At 43.6% G+C, this 20,695-nt stretch overlaps 1 protein-coding gene across 1 annotated transcript in view; it reads left to right on the top strand.

Moving 5' to 3' along the window:
* Nucleotides 1-20,695, top strand: part of Nol10 (nucleolar protein 10) — an 86,945-nt gene that overhangs the window by 2,228 nt on the left and 64,022 nt on the right. The window contains exons 2-11 of the mRNA XM_005366514.3: nucleotides 162-207; nucleotides 1,773-1,871; nucleotides 5,887-5,964; nucleotides 7,522-7,559; nucleotides 8,275-8,411; nucleotides 9,429-9,494; nucleotides 11,007-11,067; nucleotides 13,088-13,173; nucleotides 18,298-18,376; nucleotides 19,624-19,773. Of these exons, the coding sequence (XP_005366571.1) occupies nucleotides 162-207; nucleotides 1,773-1,871; nucleotides 5,887-5,964; nucleotides 7,522-7,559; nucleotides 8,275-8,411; nucleotides 9,429-9,494; nucleotides 11,007-11,067; nucleotides 13,088-13,173; nucleotides 18,298-18,376; nucleotides 19,624-19,773 (840 nt within the window). The remainder of the gene's footprint in view (nucleotides 1-161; nucleotides 208-1,772; nucleotides 1,872-5,886; nucleotides 5,965-7,521; nucleotides 7,560-8,274; nucleotides 8,412-9,428; nucleotides 9,495-11,006; nucleotides 11,068-13,087; nucleotides 13,174-18,297; nucleotides 18,377-19,623; nucleotides 19,774-20,695) is intronic.

The following is a 20,695-nucleotide window of genomic DNA, read 5'->3' as shown; positions in this document are numbered from 1 at the left end:
AACTCACAGAGATCCGCCTGCCTCTGCCTCCTGAGTGTTGGGATTAAAGGCGTGCGCCACCACCGCCCGAAGTTTGCGGGTTTTTAAAATGAACTTTTATTGTTTTGCGAGCAGAAGACAATCCCGGTGTGTTTTAAAGCGCAACATCTGTTCTCTCCTAGTGGCTTTCTGACAGGAAGAAGAGAGCGCTGCAGAAGAAAGATGTGGGTAAGTATCCACGGTGCTCCTGCTGTCAGTGTCTCATGTGACAGTGTCTTCAGTTCTGGCTTTCCAGTGTGGGGTGTGGGAAGTGAGCTTTTGTCCTGCTGATGGTGTGGATCTTGGTTTTACCTCCTTTTCAAGCTAACAAGTTAGCCTCTTCTGGCTTCATGGGTGGCATCAAGGCTCCAGGGTCAGACAGACTCACGGCATGGCACAGATGGCACGACCTCTGTATGTTTGTCCCAGCTGCCCTTCGAGTCCCTTGGGAGGGCTTCAGCATGGCTTGGATGAGGTGTGCACACTGGGGGTTTGTGTTTCAGGGAGGAACCCTGAGGTGGGAAGCCCATGGCTTTGCTAGCAGGCAGTAAACAGGCCTGCCCTTCAGTGACCTCGTCTGTCAAAATTCTCAGCTGCCAGGAACCCGGAAACATGGCTCAGGTACAAGTGGCCAGACCCTTGTAGGGCTGCCGCACTGAGCAAGATGCACAGGAACACACGAGGTCTAAGGAGGACTGTCTTTCCCGACAGTTCCATAATTGCTTTGTTCCTAGTGGCCAGAATCTTTATTTATTTTAATTAGTATGCACTGTGTTTTGCCAGTGTATATTCTTTATGATGATGTCAGATTTCCTGGAACTGGGGTTACAGGCAGTTGTGAGCCGCCCTGTATGTGCTGAGAATTGAACCAGGTTCTTTGGAAGAACAGCCAGTGCTCTTGACCACTGAACCATCTCTCCAGCCCCAGAAACTTTATCTGTTAGTTGAATCTCTCAGTTTTGCAATACAGAGACAGTAAACTTTTTTTTTAATGAACAAAAGAACTTCACATATAAAATGTCTGAATGTAAACAATGAGATTTAATTGTAACTTAACTGACTTTGATAAATTTATTTCCATTAAAGTTTTTCAGTTCAGGTGCTGTAGATGAGAGGAAACTTATCTTCCTTTTAGCTGAGTCCTCTAAAAATTGAGCATGAGGAGCTTTCTGGCTGTGAGATTGAGGTCTTTTGGCAAGCTTCTTGGGAAAATAGCTTTTATATAAAGTACCAAAGTCAGATAGAAAATGAGATTTTTAACTCAGAAGAAATGCTGTTTGGAGCTCACAGCTTCTGGTTTTATCTGATCCCCTTCCAGTGTGCTCATGTGTAACAAAATGGCTTCAGAGTATTTATGGGAAGAAACTGTTTTTGGGCTTGCTGTCCATGTGCCACTGGTTCCTGGGGCCTGTGGTGAGGCAGCATATTGTGGTGGGAGCTCATGGTGCAAGGGATGGCTCACTAAACAGGAAGCAAGAGGAGATAGAATAAATGGGTGGCCTATAGTCTCACTGGGCTCCATAGCTCATAAGTTTTACCATCTCCCAATTAAGCCATGAACCTAGGAACCAGACCCTGGTACCCTTGGGCCTTTTGGGGGGCATTTCAGATCCAAACTGTTAAAGAGGAAGGAGCTAAGAAGAAGCTGGGTGAGCTGTGATGGGGTCGTCTCAGGCCTGGGAACCTTCGAGTTGTATACTCTTTTCTCCCCTGATGCCTGTGCTGAACTAGTTTCTTTCCCCCTCTCTCTGTAGATGTTCGTAGGAGAATTGAACTTATTCAGGATTTTGAAATGCCCACTGTGTGTACCACTATCAAGGTGTCAAAAGATGGACAATACATCTTAGCAACGGGTAAGCATCTTTGTGGTTATGATTTGCATGTGCTCCATAGCAGGAAGTGCTCTAGTAGGAAGGGTCACCCTCCATGTTTACCCCAGTGTTTACTTATAATCACTTCAGACGCACAGAAACGCTCAGGAGAGTTAAACGAGCACCTATTTACCTGAGAATTAGATTCTTCCATGAACACTTTGCTGTGTTTCTCTATCAATACATATAGTTTTTTTAATGACTTTTCAGAATAGGTCACAAATAGCAGCTTTTTAATTTTTAGTTTCTATTTTTTGGTTTTCGGGCTTTCCGTGTATCCTAGTCTGGCCTCAGACTCATAATCTCCCCTCATCACCTCCACTTTCAGTTGCTGAGATACAGACATGTGCCTCCACCCCAGGTTTTGCTCCACTCTACTTGAACGGCTTCATACATACCAAGCCAGTCCCTTTGTGCTGTGTTAATGGCTGTCTCAGCACCCATGCTATCCACATCGCTAAGCCCGTTTTTTTTCCATTTATTATTTTTATTTTTGGTGTATGAGTGTTTTGCCTGTATGTGATGAAGTGTATTACGCATGCCTTGTGCCCTGAAAGCCAGAAGAGGGCTTTGGAACCCAGGAACTGGAGTTACACACAGTTGTGAGCCATTATGTGGGTGCTGGAAACCAAACCCTGGTTCTTTGGAAGAGTAGCCCGTCTCTTAACTGTGAGCTATCTCTCCAGCCCTTTAGCTTCTGCTTTTATCAAGAAACTGGTAAGGAGGGTTAGGAAGATGTGAGCTATTTGGGCACAGGTACTGAGGACTAGAAGGGGCTTAGACCTTGAATTCGGGTCTTGATCTTCAGATCCAGAGACACTAAATGGTGGTGTCCAGTGCTCCAGGGTGTAGATTAAGTGAGAGAGAGGTTTTTGTTTTGTTTTCTTTTTTGACAGGTTCTCATTCTGTAACCCTGGTACCCTAGAACTGGCTGTGTAGACCAGGCTGGCCTCAAACTCATGGAGCTCCTCTAGTTTGTACCTCCCAAGTGCTGGGATTAAAGGTGTGCACCACCACACCTGGCAGGGAGGTTTAATGCTAAATTATATTTCCTTTTATGAAATCATTCTCTACTCTGACAAGATTAATTGCTTTTTTACTTAGAATCCTTGGGTTTAGCTGGGCAGTGGTGGTGCACACCTTTAATCCTAACACTTGGGAGGCAGAGGCAGGCGGATCTCAGTGAGTTCGAGGCCAGCCTGATCTACAAAGTGAGTTCCAGGACAGCTAGGACTGTTACACAGAGAAACCCTGCCTTTTTTTTTTTTTTTTTTTAAATTATTTATAATGTATACAGTATTCTGCCTGCATGTATACCTGCAGGCCAGAAGAGGGCACCAAATCTCACTGCAGATGGTTGTGAGCCACCATGTGGTTGCTGGGAATTGACCTCAGGACCTCTGGAAGAGCAGACAAAGCTCTTAACCACTGAGCCATCTCTCCAGCCCCAACCCTGTCTTGAAAAATAAACAAAACAACAACAAAAAGAATCCTTGGATTTTACTTTTTATCTTCAAAAACACCATTTTCATCAAAAATTTGTGAACATTGATAGTGATCTCAGAACCGAAGTTTTGATTTTAATTGTTTTTATTTTAAATAACTATGTACACAGCTAGTGGCTGTCATGGGACAGCGTGGTTGGGTGCAGAGTCCTTAGCACCTCCTCCTTTGGCCCTTTAGACTCAGGGCGCCACTTGCTGTCTGCTTACTTCAGTAGAGCTAGCACTTTCATCTTTGATTCTGCCACTGTCTCCATCTCTGTCACTGTCCTAGGACTTATGGCTAAAACAAGTTGGATAAAATTTGTCCTTGGAGATGTTTTAGTCTAGTTGGGGAAATCAACTTCCTCAGGAAGCCAGTCCAGGGGACGTGTGAACTGTGGACCTGTCGCAGAGCTAAGCAGCCTCTTGGTTTCTTTTGGAAACATTCAGTTTAGAATCAGGCCAGATTCAAATCTGCTCCTCTCCTTGCCAGTGCTGGGGATCAATCCCAGTGCACTAGCGACTGAGCAACGTCCAGCTGCAGAGCTATCCTTAGTGTCCTCGTGAGACTTTCCTGGGACACAGGGATGAAAATGGACGCAGAAGTGCTGATTTTATACAACTGTGTGCTTTTTGCCACATTTTCTTTCTCCTGAGAGTCAAGATGATACAAGTGAACCTTGTAGACAATGCAGACATATAAAGGAAAAACAAAGCCAAGCACAATAAGAACAAAGGCCCTGCATATATTAATAGTTTTTCCTAAGGCCTATCACACAAAAGTCATTGTCCAACAGTGGATTCAAAAAAAGTCTGCATGAAATCTCAAGGTCCAAATCAGGAGCAGAAGGAGAGAGAGCACGAGCAAGGAACTCAGGACCGCGAGGGGTGCACCCACACACTGAGACAATGGGGATGTTCTATCGGGAACTCACCAAGGCCAGCTGGCCTGGGTCTGAAAAAGCCTGGGATAAAACCGGACTCATTGAACATAGCGGAGAGTGAGGACTCCTGAGAACTCAAGAACAATGGCAATGGGTTTTTGATCCTACTGCAGCACTGGCTTTGTGGGAGCCTAGGCAGTTTGGATGCTCACCTTACTAGACCTGGATGGAGGTGGGTGGTCCTTGGACTTCCCACAGGTCAGGGGACCCTGATTGCTTTTCAGGCTGATGAGGGAAGGGGACTTGATCAGGGGAGGGGGAGGGAAATGGAAGGCGGTGGCAGGGAGGAGGCAGAAACCTTTAATAAATAAATAAATAAATAAATAAATAAGTAAATAAATAAATAAAGTCTGCATGCTTTTCTGCTCTGGGAGGGCTTGTTGTTGTTTTGGGAGGCAGATGTCTTCTCTGACCTAGAGCTTATGTGCCTTTTGCCTCAGCTTCCTAACTGCTGGGATAATAGGCATGTATCACCATGCTCTGTATATTTCAGTGTTTTCTTTTTTTTTAATGAAATCTTAGGTTTTATGCATGCTAGAAAAATGATTCCCCCCCCTCATAATATCATGTTTTGCTTTTAAAAATTGATCCTTGCTTTTCCTTATTGCAAGCATGGGGTATTTGTCTGAAATACAAAGAGTATAGAAGGCTGTGACATAAGATGTGAGCATCCCCAAATTGTGCATTAGAGGTAGTTGCTGTGTCTGTGCTTCCTTGTCATTCCTGTGCTGCAGCCTTTAGCTGTAGAGTTGGGATCATATGCACTGTGTTGTAGCAGTCACCTCCGGGCCTGAGCGCACTTCTTTCTGTAACACATTTTAGGAGCTGCTTAGGCGGCTCAGCAGGTAAAGGTGCTTGCTGCCGAGTGTGACAACCTGAGTTTGATCCTGGAACCCATAGGTAGAAGGAGAGAACCAACTCTCCAGCAGTCTTTGGGAACCTGCTCATCTTTATGTGCTTCCTGTTTTCTGGTGTGGGTTTACCATTGTTTATTGATCTATCCACTGATAGATCAATGAGTTCTTTTGCTTTTAGACTCTGGCCATGTGTGACAGAAGTTGGAGTGGACATTTTTCCCATTGCTGGTGTGCGTGTGGCTGGGTTTTTGTAGTTCTCGATTTGTGTAAGCTGACATATAGTTTTAGAGTGGTTCTCCATCACACACACACAGACCTTCCAGGTATTGGAGATTATCAGGGAAGTTGTATCAATTTGTTTATGGCTAATTTTAACTGTTTCACTGATACAAGCATTAAGATATTAAGCATTTTTTTCATCTGTTCTCATGGCAGCTGATTGTTTCTGTTACTTTTACTTTTGATTGTTTCTGTTACTCTTACTGGATTGTGAGTCTTCTTAGGCATTATACGTCACTCTCTGTGACTTGCTTGCTTTCCCTTTGTCATTCACTTTGGGGTGCTTGTATGGTGCTGCTGTTAAAGCTCTCCCTTTCTTTGATTTGATGATAACTGTCTTACCTCAGGACAGAAAAGACATGCAGCAGTTTCGTAGGGTGTGACTATGAAGAGTGTGTTCTTGGGATTTCTATCAATTTAAATTTTTTTATAGGAACTTATAAACCTCGGGTTCGGTGTTATGACACCTATCAGTTATCCTTGAAGTTTGAAAGGTGCTTGGATTCGGAAGGTAAGAGGCTAACTTTGAACTCATGGATAGCTTTTTGTATTTGTCAGTCATGCTGCTTTTTAGAATGGGAATGGGTTGTGTAGTGGGTTTTGGTTGCTGTGGATTAAATAGTTAAATATGTTGCTGCACTTACAGGCTGTAACCCACACTGGCTGGGCCCTTGGCTCTGCATAGGGCTACCCTCAGTAGGTTGGCCAGGTGGGCTGTTGAAGGCTCATCAAGAGTCTGCTTCACCAGGTGGTAGTGGCGCACATCTTTAATCCTAGCACTTGGGAGGCAGAGGCAGGTGGATCTCCGTGAGTTCAAGCCCAGCCTGGTCTACAGAGCTAGTTCCAGGACAGGCTCCAAAGCTACAGAGAAATCCTGACTCGAAAAACCAAACCAACCAAACAAACAAGTCTACTTCCAGACTCAGCTTATTGTGGCTGTGGGACTGGGTGGTGGGGTCACCCTTCTCGCTGGATCTCAGCTGGGCTCCATTTCGTTTATAGAGGCTGCCAGCACTCTGCCCCAGCTGAAGACCTCTTTCACATCTTTCTTTTTAGTCTTCATTATTTTATCTCACGTGAATGGGTATTTTACCTGCATACGTATCTGTGCACCATGCATGTGCCTGATACCACAGGAAGCCGGAAGAGGGCATCTGATCTTCTTTGACTGGAATTATAGATGGCTGTGAGCTGCATGTGGGTGCTGGGCCTTGGACCTGGCTTCTCTGGGAGAGCGAGTGCTCTTAACCACGAAGCCCTATCCCTGGCCCTGAGAGACCTCTTCTGATAAAAGATTCATCTGATTAAATGAAACTTTCCCATTGTCATACCATATAACATGACCCCTGGGAGCAGTGTCTCAGTAACTGCAAGGCTCCATACCTGCTCTCACCAGGGGGACACAGAAAGCACACTAAAATGACACAGTTAACTTATCAGTTAGTCTAGTGTTAGGATCAAGGGGAAAGAAGTTAGTGGGATGCAGTGTTGTGCAGAAGTGCCAGCATAGCGTTCTAGTCCCCCCTTTGCTTCTGAAGAACGGCGGGAACTCTGTGTGCCATCCATAGCTGTTACTATTTTCGTCTGGAGGTCAACTTTGTTTAGGCAAAAGCTACTGCTGCCTCTTTTTCCTTCTTTTTATTTTGAAACAGGGTTTCTTCCTGCAGCCGTAGCTGGTTGGAAACTCCTTATGTAGACCAAGCTGGCCTCAGACTCGCAAAGATCTTCCTCCTCCCTAGGCAGGAGCCAGCACGTGACTCCCCAGCCTGGGGCCCTTTGTAAAGCAGTGCTCTAAAGGGCGCTCTTCAGTTTCTATTTGAAAGTCTTAAAAACCATTTAGGACGTCTCAGTAAGGCAGTAGTTGAAATTTTAAGGAGTCATAATTTGTAAATTCTCTTTAATTCTATAAAAAATTCTAGTGGGACTTTTCTTGTTTTATGTAGAAGTAGAAATAACATTTGTGTACAGTTATTCACCAGGCAAAACCAATTAGAATCCTCACAAGAAGCCTGTGTGCTAGGATACTGGTTGATAATTGTGGTTTCTTTTTTCTATTGCTACTTTTCAGTTGTCACCTTTGAGATTTTATCTGATGACTATTCAAAGGTATTTACTTTTTATTTTTATTTATATGTGTATGTGTGTTTGTGTGGAAGTCCACCACATGTGTGCAGTTGTGCTTAGATACCAGAAGAGGGCATCAGATCACCAGGTGGTTGTGAGCTGCTGTGTAGGTGCTGGGATCTGAACTCAGGTGCTCTGCAAACGCAGCAGGTGCTCATCACTGCTGAGCTGTCTGTCCAGCCCTGGAACTCATTTTTCTAATAAATATTTCTTCTATCTTCCCAGTATTAAGTTAAAAATCACTGTGTAGTAATAGATAATTTATTATTCTATTGATTTTTGGCCAGGTGCATGCATGACGTGTACTATCTTTTAAATCAGCATTGGGGGAGAGAACCTTTGCTTGACTAGTAGCGTTGGTTCTCAGCATTATAGGACCTCGCCTGTTTTCTAAGGAACTTGTAACAGTTGCCCTTTGCCAGGTGTCTAATGGTCTCCATCTGTGGTTCTGATCATTGATACTGGCCTAGGCTTGTTTGCCAGGTTGCCGTCATCTCTAGTATTGATTGATTTACATTTAAACACCATGCAAACTTTATACACACTTGTGTAGTCTGCTAAATGAAAGTGTGTGCATATAGGTCTGTGTATTTGCATACAGAGAGTAAGCAGGGGGAGAGATGAAAGTTTTTCTTGTTTGGTAGTTTTAGTGATGTTGAAAGTTAAGCAGACTAGACTTTGATTGTTTTCTTTCCAGATCGTCTTCTTGCATAATGACAGATATATCGAGTTTCACTCACAGTCAGGTTTTTATTACAAAACCAGAATTCCCAAGTTCGGCAGAGACTTCTCTTACCACTACCCATCCTGTGACTTGTACTTCGTTGGTGCGAGGTATCGATCAGTGTCTTTTTCCTTTTCACCTCTCACACAGCTAGCTTCACTAGATGATCTGTAGACAGATGTCCTCAATAGAGAAAGTGATGTGTCGTTAGTGTGGAAGGGACTCAATCTTAGAAAAAGGGATTAACAACAACAACAACAAAAATCTAGTAGTTTACCTAGTTGATACATAGTTTTTAGTGGGTGGTATTACTGTAATGTTTTATTTTATTATTTTAATTTATTTACTTATTATGTATACAGTGTTCTGTCTGCATGCATGCCTGTAGGCCAGAAGAAGGCACCAGATCTCATTACAGATGGTTGTGAGCCTCCATGTGGTTGCTGGGAATTGAACTCAGGACCTCTGGAAGAGCAGCCAGTGCTTGTAGCTGTTGAGATCTCTCCAGCCCCACTATAATGTTTTAGCACCTGATATTTGCTTACTAAGATCTTTTTGAAAGACCTGACTTTAAAATATGCATGTGTCGAGTGTTTAAGCTAGAACCCACACAAGTCTCACAGAGTAGCCCTGTTGCTGAGTTTACAAGACGCTGTTGTTTAGTTTTGGTTTGTTCCTCAAGTTTTTCTTTACCCCCTGAGCTTCTAGTTCCTGCTTTAAGTTTGTTCAGTATTTTGTCATTAATGTCATATGTATTTAGGGGGGCTGGGGACATGGCTCAGTGAGTAAAGTTCTTTCTGTGCAAGCGTGGGGACCTGAGTTCAGATCCCCAGTGTAATATAAAAACCAGGCATGGCAGTGCTGCAGGCCAGTGACCCCAGTGCTGAGCTATGAGGGAGATCCCCTGGAGTGACAGGTGGTTGTGAACAGTCTGAGGGGGTGCTGGGAACTAAACTCGGGTTCCTGCAAGAGTCTCAGCTCCTCACCTCCAAGACTTGGAATAAGTTTTTTATCAGCTTTTCAGAGTGAAGTGATGGCTTATGGGTGATAGCTTCGCATGTGCTTCTGAAGCTTATGTTTACTCACAGAAATGCTTGTCGCTTACCGGGTCTCTTTGTTACTTGCAGCTCTGAAGTGTATAGATTAAATTTAGAACAAGGGCGTTACCTGAATCCTCTCCAGACAGATGCCGCGTGAGTACCTCAGCCCTACTGCTCTATTTATTTTGCCCAGGAGATGGAGCCAGAGATTCGTGTTGTCATCAAGTGACCTAGTTGCAGTCTACCAGCATGCTGGGCCATCATTTAGTAGGATATCATTAACTATGCTCTTAATCGGAACTGAAGGTGTTGTTCGGTTTCTTTTTTCCCCTAACACCATCAGTCCATCTTCTGTACTTAGTATGCACAAGGCCCTTGGTTCGCCGCTAAGCAGATAAATAAATGAAGGACTCGGTTTTTTTGTTTTTTTGTTATTGTGGTTGTTAACAAATAGATTTGCTGAGAATACCAAATGATTCCTTAAAAGTTTAAGTTCTCATACAAAAAGACTTAGAAATTAATCCCAGCACTCAGGAAGCAGAATTGGATGGATCTCTGAGTTCAGGGCTAGCCTGGTCTACATAGCAAGTTTCAGGCCAACCAGAGCTATATAGAGAGACCTTGTCTTAATATAACAACAACAAAGCTTCTGACTGACTTTTAAAAACGCAGGGTATTATTTTTACCTGTAATATTAAGTTTTCTTAAATATAAAAGTTTTTGGTACTTTTCTTTTTTGAAATTAGCTTTCAATGAATGACATCTGGTTCTGGCAGAGCCAGTTCTGTGTTCATGCACTGGGATAGGTGGCCTGCCCTGGGTCTGCAGCTGCACTGGGATAGGTGGCCTGCCTGGGGTCTGCAGCTGCACTAGGATAGGTGGCCTGCCTTGGGTCTGCAGCTGCACTGGGATAGGTGGCCTGCCCGGGGTCTGCAGCTAGGTAGGCATGGGAGCTGGACTCCTTCCCATCTGTACTTCCAGAACTCGAACTTTGCCTTGTCTCTGTGAGGTATCTGAGAGGAGAACACAGAGTGGTAAAACTTCCAAGCTGGCAAGATGGTTTTGTTCTGCCCGGGCTTAAAATACTTTTTTTTTTTTTGATTTTTTGAGACAGGATTTAAAAAATTTGTAACTTCATAATACATTATTGCATAATAAAAAAGTTACCTTCTCTTCAGCTGCTTGCCTTCTTGTTCATAACCTCTGTTATTTATTACATATCCTTTATACGCTGGGCACTGTTGAACATTTTGTTCTTTAATTTAATCCTCACAATAACCCATTGAGGTAGGTCAAAATTCACTTCAGGGAGTAAGAAAATGAGGCTTTGTTTGTACTCCCAGGTCTGGAGATTGCCATAGTGATGGCCTGTGTTCCTAAGAATGCAGCATTGCCTGGGAGGAAATAGAAGGGCCTTTCTTCTCATGGTGGAATAGTATTTCAGAGGGAGAACTTCCCCTGTCTGGCATCCGGCAGGTAGTGTCACCCTGGGTATCAGGGCCTTAGGTGGCTATGAGCCAAGCCCTTAACTGACCCATGCCTCTATGCATTTCATGTAGCTGACAGCCTTGGTCGTGTCTGTCTGCAGCATTTGGTGAGCTACAGACCTCTTCCCTAACTGGATGCCCCTAACACTTCTTTCCTGTGTTTGCTTTACTGTTTTAGGGAGAACAACGTTTGTGACATAAATGCAGTGCATGGCTTGTTCGCCACAGGAACAATAGAGGTTAGCACCTGTTGACTTTGTTTTTGTAAATGTGTTTTCACTTGTTTACAGTTCCATTTTTTTTCTTTAAAACGTTTAACATTTATGTGTGTGTGTGTGTGTGTGTGTGTGTGTGTGTGTGTGTGTGTGTGTATTTTGTGTGAACATGTGCACGCTTGGTGCAGTGCTTATGTAGAGATAGGAGGGCAACTTACTGGAGTTGATTTTCTTCTTCCATATGAGTCCTGAGGATTGAACTCGGGTTGTCAGGCTTGTCTGAGCCATTTTGTAAGGCCTACAGTTCTGTTTGTATTCAAAAACCATTTTCTGTGACCTGGAGCAATAGTTCAGTAGTTACAAATGTGTATAACTCTTCTAGAGGACCCGAATTTGGTTTCCACTTCCCAGGTAAGTCAATTCACAGCTGCCTGTGACCCAAGATGGGGGAGTCTGACACCATCTTCTGGCCGCTTTTGGCACATGCACTCACAGACTCTTGCCTGTACACAGACATACATATACATGCAATTAAAAATAGACACCCCCCTAGCATTGTGAGGCCTAGGTTTGGTCCTTAACAGTGCCAAAATCAGTGAGCCAATCAATTAATCAAGCCTCAGCATTTAATTTCTTAAAAAAAAATTATACCTTTAGAAATGTTGAAAACAGCCAGGTGGTAGTGGCTTTTGCCTTCGTCACAGCGTTCAGTAGCAGAGGCAAGTGATCTCTTTGAGTTTGAGGCTGGCCTAGTATACATACTGAGTTCCAGGACAGCCAGGGCTAAAGAAATGTCAAGGGTTAAGAGCACTGATTGTTCTTCCAGAGGACCTGAGTTCAATTCCTACCACCCATATGGCAGCTCATACCTATCTGTGGCTTCAGTTTCTGGGGACCCGACACCCATAGCAAAAAATAAATAAACTAAAAAAAAAAAAAAGAAAAGAAATGTTGAAAACATAGTTCAGGGTTTGCATTCTATATTCCCACTTTCTTATAAAAATGTTATATTTAAAAAATGTTTTCTTAGCCATTTGAAAATAAATCATGGATATTATGACATTTCATGCCTAAATATTTAAAGTACAATTTTCTTTTTTTTCTTTCCCCCACGAGATAGGGTTTCTCTGTAGCTTTGGAGCCTGTTCTGGAACTAGCTCTTGTAGACCAGGCTGTCCTCGAACTCACAAAGATCTACCTGCCTCTTCCTCCTGAGTGCTGGGAATAGAGGCGTGTACCACCACCGCCCAGCTTAAAGTATAATTCTTAGAAATAAGGAGGTTCCAGCACACTCATGTACATATAGGGAAAGCACCAATGCACATGGGGCTGGAGAGATGGCTCAGCGGTTAAGAACATTGCCTGTTCTTTTAAAGGTCCTGAGTTCAATTCCCAGCAACCACATTGTGGCTCAAAACCATCTGTAATGAGGTCTGGCACCCTCTTCTGGTCTGCTGGCATACATGCAGACAGAACATTGTATACATAATAAATAAATATTAAAAAAACCCAATGCACATAAAGTTAAATAAATTATTAAGTCCTCATCTCAAAATATTAAAAAATAAAATGTATGGAATAATAGAGACTAAAGCAAAGACCTATCCTGTAGCCTTAGCTACTCAGGAGGCTGACACAGGAAGATCACTTGAGCCCAGGAAGTGGAGGCTAACCTGGATAACAGTAAGGTCCTTATTCAAACAGACAAAATCATGAAGACCTTTTTCATAAAACCACAATATCTTTATTATCACTAAGAAGTTTAACATTACTGTGATGATTGATATAAAATACAAATATCTTTATTGCTCCTTTCCGTGGGAGCCAATCCAAGGCTCAAATGTGTAGTTGGAACTTTTCATTGCTCGTTTCCTTAGTAATGAAGCAAATCACCTCGCGGTGAAGTATGACAGTGCCGAGATTATAGACTAAAAGAAGCTTTGATTCTCCGTGAAATTAGTGGTAATAAATCTTTATTTTTGGTAAATGTTTGAAATTTTTCTAGTAGCAGCTTTTACTTAAAGTTGTTTTTTCCTCTGTTCAGGGTCGAGTGGAATGCTGGGATCCAAGAGTGAGAAAAAGAGTGGGCGTGTTAGACTGCGCGTTAAGTAGCGTCACGGTGGACTCAGAGTGAGTAGTGGAGAACTGCAGTCTGTCGATCAGACTTCTGCTCTAAGTCAGCCTGGCGGCATGACATTAACTGCCATTGGATGGAGCTCTTTGGGACTTGCCTCTGTAGTTGGTGTCTGTGAGTGCTGGGGCAAGCCAGGGAGATTGCCTCTTTCCAGCACCGCACAGAGCGGTACGTTTAGTTGCTGCGGGATTTGTCAAGTCTGTTGTAAGAACTGACATTTCAGTTCTGCAGGACCGGTGGGTTGGGTGGTACTGTCCCTTCAGCCTGGAAAGTGTGCTTTGAATGCTCTCTGGTGCAGGGAAGCAAGTGTGACTATGTTTTCCTTGTTCTCTTTGGTCTAATTCCTATACTTATAACTTTAGAGAGTGGTACATACTTGGAGAGAGAAGCCTGCAGCCTAAGTCGTGGGTTGCATTAAATAGAGGAAGCATCTTTGGGGGTCCCCCACTTACCAGTGTGCCGATTTCACAGGCGGCACCACTGTCCCGGTGTTTGATGTGGATGTGTGGCAGATCACCCTCAGGCAGATCCTTGCCCTGGGCTTATCTACTGCAATCAGTTCAGAAATGCTTTTCTATGAGCTCACGGTATTTACCATCCTCTGCTTCCCCAGTACATCCTCGTGTACTTCAGAGAGAATTGGCACACCCTCTGCTGATACCCATGTGCGAGGGTGAAGTGTCTGATGGTCACAGTGCGGTGACACTAAGCACCCTTTAAATTACTGCAAAGTTTTCCCACCTTTAGGGAGGGAACTCATCATTCCTTTGAAAAATTTGTTGGTATGGAACATCTTTGGTCTAAAAAAAATTATGAATGATTCAGTTAGTCGATGCAGCTCAATGGGAGTGTGCAAGGATGTGGAGTGTGTGAGGCCGTGCAGTGTGCAGTAAGGCTGCAGGTTCAGTTCTCAGTACTGCAGCAACAAACAATCCAGTGGTAAACAAACCAGGAAGGGCAGAACTAGAAAGATATGTCTTTCTATAAGTCTGCTCTGTGTTAATAAATAGATTTATTTGTGTGCTTGTTTTAAACTATTACATTTAAAGTGACAGTGGAAGCAGTTAAAGTGGTTATCAGCGTCATTAGTCATGACGTGGTGTGGGGAATACTGAGCAGTTTTAAGCCAGGAAGTTCACTCCCACATAGCCTAGACTAATGCAAAACTGCATGTTAAGGTTTGTTGTTGTTGAGGCGTGCATGCACTAGTGCAGGTTCCTGAGGAGGCCAGAGGAGGACTCTGCACCCCCTAGAGCTTAAGTTGCAGTCATTGTGAGCTGCCCAGTGTGGGTGCTGGGAACTGAATTCCAGTCCTTAACAGAGCAGTTTGTGCTCTCCCCCATCCAGCTCTTCAGTTCCCATATTATTTTAACCCATCAACATAAACAAAAGAACTAGAAAAATTAGTATATTAGAAAGTAAAGTCAGTTATGTTAAAGATATTTCCTCATTCTGAAGGAAGTAGAGAGGTTAATTTTCTCTCACCCATAGGCATTCGCTTGTCTTTGAATTACTGTTGAATTGTGTGCTGTGTTCACCCTGTCGTGAGCATCACGTTCTGGGTTTGTTTTTTCTTCTTTTGTTTATCCATTTGTTTTGTTTTTGTGACACATAGTCTTACTCTAGCCCTGCCTGACCAAGAACCCTGTAGACCAGACTGGTGTCAAATCACAGAGCTCACCTGCCTCTGCCTGCCCAGTGCTGGGATCCCAGTGTGTGTCTGATGACCTGAGTTCAGTCCTGGGACCCATGTAGGTGGAAGAGAATGCCACAGGGTTGTCCTATGACCTCCAGGTATACTCCTGTGTGTATTCACACAACTTTTTTTAAAATGTAAACTGATCTATAGGGATCACTGATAATATATCTTAAAGCTATTTATTTCAAATAGAAACACAGTAACTCTAGGAGATGTGACCCTAGACAGTAAGGAAAATCATTTAACTTTGCTCTTGAGAAATAGGGGAGTATTTGTTTTTTTTTTTTTTGTTGTTGTTGTTGTTTGTTTGTTTTTTGGTTTTTCAAGACAAGTTTTCTCTGTAGTCCAGGCTATCCTGGAATTCACTCTGTAGACTTGGCTGGCCTTGAACTAGGAGATTTGCCTGTCTCTGCCTCCCCACGTGCTGGAATTAAAGGCATGGGCCACCATATCTGGCTGAAATATGGAAATACCTTTTAAAAATAAAATTGACCCCAGGGTAGTCAGGGCTGTTATACAGAGAAGCCTTTTCTCAGGAAAAAATAAAAATAAATAAAATTGGCTCACATTTTGTACTGAATTCTCTTGTCTTTTAAAGTTAAGGCTTTTTTCAGCTGTTGTAGTTGAGTATATTTGCTTAAAGCAGTTATTTTGAAAATAATTATATTTAGCATAGCAAACAAAAGATGCTAAGCCATTTCTGAAACTGAAAGAATAGCAGTGGCCAGCCTGCCATGCAGTAGAGTTTAGCCAATCAGTGCCCCCAGGAACATTGAGGATGTTTAGAGTTGGGTGATTATTTCCAGAACATCTAAAACTTGCATTTCTGGGTTAGCACATACATATTCCCAAGGACTTTCTTACAGAAAATGTAGTGTACATGTGAGCATCTACCAGCCTGTGGATGGGATACTGTCTCCCTGGACTCAGTTTATGCTCCACCCTAGCAGGTGCTCAGTGCTCTTCTTCCTTCCCCATTTTATTGTATTTATTTATTGATCTGCTTTTCATGGGTGGGGTACAGCCATGCTGCTTCTTGTATGTGGAGGTCAGAGGACAACTTTCTGAAGTCTTCTCTCTCTCCACCCGTGGGTCCAGTTGCCAGGCTTGGAAGCAAGTATCCATGGTTGACCCCACTGAACCATCCCTCTAGCTCACTTGTCCATAAGGGCTGTCCTCCCGGGTTTAAGGGAGTCTTCTGGCTAGTACACAGTAGACATACAACAGTTTATTTTTAGAAAGAGCTACCTAATTGCTACCTTGTTGCTTAGTAGATAGTGGTTTTATTTGTTTGGTTACTTTATGTTTGCCAGAGACTTTGATGAATTGTTTCCATACAGAGAGGGATGTTTTTGTTGGGTACTTTTATCTGATGTGTTTTGTAGAAGGCTCTCCATCAGTGGCATGTGCAGTGTTCAACTTTTGAGCATTGTGTCTCAGAGGCATGTTCACTTAGGGAAGGGCACATAAAACACCTGCAGATATTCCTTCCTACAGTTGTCAGGGATGTTTGTTACATCTTTGTGACCTTTTTGTAGAAAGAACAATGATCTCGTGTGTGTATAGTCATGGGAAAACATCCAGATACGGTATACCAAAATGTTAAAAATGGTTTGGTTTTTTTCTGCTGATTAAGTTTCAAATGATCTTATTGTATTTTATCATTTTTATAAAGATTTATTCTTGATTTTGTGTGTGTGTGTGTGTGTGTGTGTGTGTGTGTGTACCTGCATATGAAGACCAGAAGAGCCTGTTGGATCCTCTGAAACTGGAGTTATAGAACCTATTGTCTGGGTTCTGGGAAACTGAACCTTGGTCCTCTAGAAGAACAGCCAGTGTTCTTAACCGCTGAGCCATCTCTCTAACCCCTGTGTTTTATTTTTTATGTTTTTTTTGGTTTTCGAGACAGAGTTTCTCTGTACCTTTGGAGCCTGTCCTGGAACTAGTTTGTGTAGACCAGGCTGGCCTCGAACTCACAAAGATCCGCCTGCCTCTGCCTCCGCTGGGATTAAAGGTGTGCGCCACCACTGCCCAGCTTATTTTTTATGATTAGCTTTATGTTTATCCTACAAGCCTTGTAGCCTGTCTCCTGTTATTTATTAAACTCTAGAAGGTGAAGAAGCTTTAAACACTGGACAGAGGGGTGGCTATCTTTCTTTTCCATGAGTGATTGATATCTCTCTGCCTGAGGAAGACAGACTCACCTGAAAACCAGGAAGAGCTAATATGACAGCTCCATAAGTTGGTTAGGAAGTAAATGTCCATAAGCCATTGATTTTGTTATTTATTAGCAATGCCCCAGTAGGAGGAGGCAGTAGACCAAAGTTCTCATAACATTAACTGTGCAGCTTGAAGAAAGTGATAAAATTGCACTATAAAATGAATCTTGGTGAAATAGGAAAATACTTCCATATGAAAAATTATTCTAAAGTTCATTTTGAAGATAATGGAATCTTTGTGGACCAGAGGCTTCCTTCTTTACTGCTGTTCAGAGCAGCTCCAGGCTGGGGCTTTAGGTGGCAGGAGAGGATTGATGATGCTGTGGGTGTCAGCCTGTGCTGGAATTGTGGCTAGCAACATGTGGCCCATGAGGACTGAAAGCAGAGCTGTTGTGATTTCACTGTGTAGCCCTACATGAGTGCTGGGGTTACAGGCGTGTGTCACCACAGCAAGCTGGTGTCTATGTCTGACCTATTGTCTCTCATTTTTCCCACCTCGATCTTTTGGTGCTAGTTTTCATTGCTGGTGTGTGAGAATCATGGTCTATAATTGTAGCCATAACCTTTGTTCTAGCTTCAGTACTTTGAAGATCCTAGGATCTTCCTTTAGGTATTAACCTTTTATTTTAGATGAATGAAATTGATCTATTTCATGTTTTAAATATTCTTTAATTATGTGTATATGTGTATGTGCCCATGAGTGTAGGTGCCTGAAAAGAGCAAAGGTATCAGATCTGCTGGATCTAAAGTTATATAGGTGGTTGTGACATGGGTGCTGGGACTTGTACTTGGGTCCTCTGTAAGAGCAGTACATGTTCTAAACCACTAAGCCATCGCTTGCCTCAGTGAAAGTTGTTTTTACATGAGAAGTAAGCATACCCATGCCCCAAGATAAGTTGTTTCCCTGAGTAAATATGGAATGTTTGGGGGCTGCGGGTTTGGCTCATTCAATGAAGTGCTTGTTTGCTGTACAAGATATGACTTAGTTCAGATCCCAGCATCCTTATAAACCAGTCACAGCAGACTGTAGACCAGGCTGGCCTCGAACTCACAGAGATCCACCTGTCTCTGCTGGAATTAAAGGCATCCCTCCCCCCCGCCCCGAAATGCTTGTCATATTTGAAGTGAAGATAAATGATGAGCCTGTTATTTAGTAAAAGGTTTGGTCACATAGTCACAGAGAACAAATATTTGCCTTTCAGAATAAACAGCTTGCCCACCATCTCTGCTTTGAAGTTTAATGGTGCCCTGACCATGGCAGTTGGAACCTCCACAGGACAGGTAAATATGTTCAAGGTGGAAATTTCACATGTAAGATAGTATTTTGGATATGTATTGGGAGACACATACTTGGGACAAGAAGTGAGGTTGTTCTCTTTGGCCAGAGTGGAGTGTTCCAGAATGCCAGAGCCCTCTAGTACCTGGGGATTGATCTAGGTTCCTTGGAACTGGAGTTGAAGTGGAGTAGTCCTCAGGTGTGTGTGTGTGTGTGTGTGTGTGTGTGTGTGTGTGTGTGTGTGTGTGTGTGTGTGTGTGAGGTTTTTCCAAGCCGTTTGTCTGTGTGACAGCCCTAATTGTCCTTGGAACCTGCTTTGTAGACCAGGCTAGCCTTGAACTCACAGAGATTCACCTGCCTCTGCCTCCCCCATGCTGATATTAAAGGCGTGCAACACCCTGCAAACTCAAGGTATCTTTTTCCCACATAGTACTTAAACATCATCCTACAGTGTCCACAGAACTTGCCTTTGTCTTTCCAGTCTGTTTTATGCCTTTCCTTCGTAATGAACCCTTGTAAGTTGTCTGACCACAAAGAGATGGAGAGAAACTCTAATAGATTTACTGCCTCTCTTCCAGGGCGATGGGAGACCTGTCACCTGAGATTGTGAAACCCAGCTTTCTGGGCTCCCCTGCCTCTAACGATGGAAGTCAGGAGAATCTCCTGTTTTGGACCTACCAGCCCTTTCTTACTAAGGAGTGCACTGGCTCCATTCTCTGTCACGTCATTTGTGGCAGCAGCACCTGCTGTGGCGTAGGCCATCATACAGATTTGCTAATTAACAAGTGATACACTTAGTGTAGATCCGTAATTATTACAGCAGTGTGCCTAAAAACTACTGGGATTGAAGTCATAAAAATGTATTCTACAGGCTGACTTTCTTGTTAGGCTTTGAGTGAATTTGTTTGTTGTGTTCATAGGTTATGAAATACAGGACAGTCATTATTTCAAGTTTTATTTATTTATTTTTGAGACTGTCTCCTGCAGCCCAGGTTGGCTTCAAACTCCATGTGAAGCCAAGGATGACCTTGAGTGCCTGACTCCTTTCCTCTCCCTGTCTTAGGTGCAGAGGTTGCCGGCACGTGCCACCATGCCTGGTTTTTGCCATGCTGGGGAATGAACTGCAGGCTTCGTGCTTGTTAGGCCAGCGCTGTCTTAGCTGAGCCACCTCCCTAGCTCCCAGGGTTCCTACTTTTAAATGTGTTGTTTTGGACATTGCTCCTTTGACTAAAATAACTGTTTTCTCTTTGAGGTATTGCTGTATGATCTTCGCTCAGACAAGCCATTGCTGGTCAAGGATCACCAGTATGGACTGCCCATTAAGTCAGTCCATTTCCAGGATTCGTTAGATTTGGTCTTGTCTGCGGACTCCAGAATTGTCAAGATGTGGAACAAGAACTCCGTACGTACTTTTTGTTGAAATTGTCCTCTGTTTTCCTTGCCTCTTTCCAGTGCTTCTTTTGTTTCCTTTGTGTTTGGAGGCTTGTGTGAGTCCTTGAGAAAGGGGTGCTGAGTGGTCATCTGGGAACCAGCAGGTCCGTCACTGTAGGGCAGGGCACACTGTGTTTGAGTATAGCTGGCATGAGCTTGTCCCCAGTTAAGGAACATCCTGATTGGCCAGCCCTGGCTGGTGTGCTTTTCATTTATTTAAGTACATTTGTGCTGCCGTGTGCGTAAGCCAGCCAGAGGACAGCTTGAGGGATTGAACTCAGATCATCAGGCTTAGGCCACAAAAGTCTCCAGCCCCTCAGCCATCCTGCTGCCCCCAGCATACATCTTTGAGGGATGTTAGAGGGAGAAAATTCACTGTGAAGGAGACTCCACCCTGAAGATCCCCGTCTTTATTTAACTGTCGCCTGCGAGGGTGTGTGTGCTGCAGTGCATGTGGGGATCACAGGACAGCTGGGTGACAGCAAACACATGATCTGCCGAGCCATCTCGCCAGCTCACTCACCACCCCAGCAGAATCCTCAGGGCTGACATTGCCTTTCCATGCCAGTGTCACTCCATGACCCAGGTTCACACCACCTCAGACAAGTAGAGTTAGAGATGGAACCTGTACAGTAATTTCATGTCAGTCAGTCTGTCTGTCTTTGGTGGTGGTACTGGGACTGAGCCCAGGTTGTGTGTGCTTGGCAAACGCAGTACCACTGAGTTACATCCTCAGTGTTCTTTTTACTTTTTATTTCAAGAGAGGGTTTTGGTGAGTGAATAGTGTTAACTTAATATTTGGATACTCGGCGGTGGTGGTGCCACACCTTTAATCCCAGCATTAGGGAGGCAGAGGCAGGTGGATCTCTGAGTTGAGGCCAGCCTGGTCTACA

This window comes from Microtus ochrogaster, unplaced genomic scaffold (assembly GCF_000317375.1).
Source record: "Microtus ochrogaster isolate Prairie Vole_2 unplaced genomic scaffold, MicOch1.0 UNK10, whole genome shotgun sequence".
Taxonomy (NCBI): domain Eukaryota; kingdom Metazoa; phylum Chordata; class Mammalia; order Rodentia; family Cricetidae; genus Microtus; species Microtus ochrogaster.
Note: the sequence above shows the minus strand (reverse complement) of the source record. Positions and strands in the feature narration are given on the sequence as shown.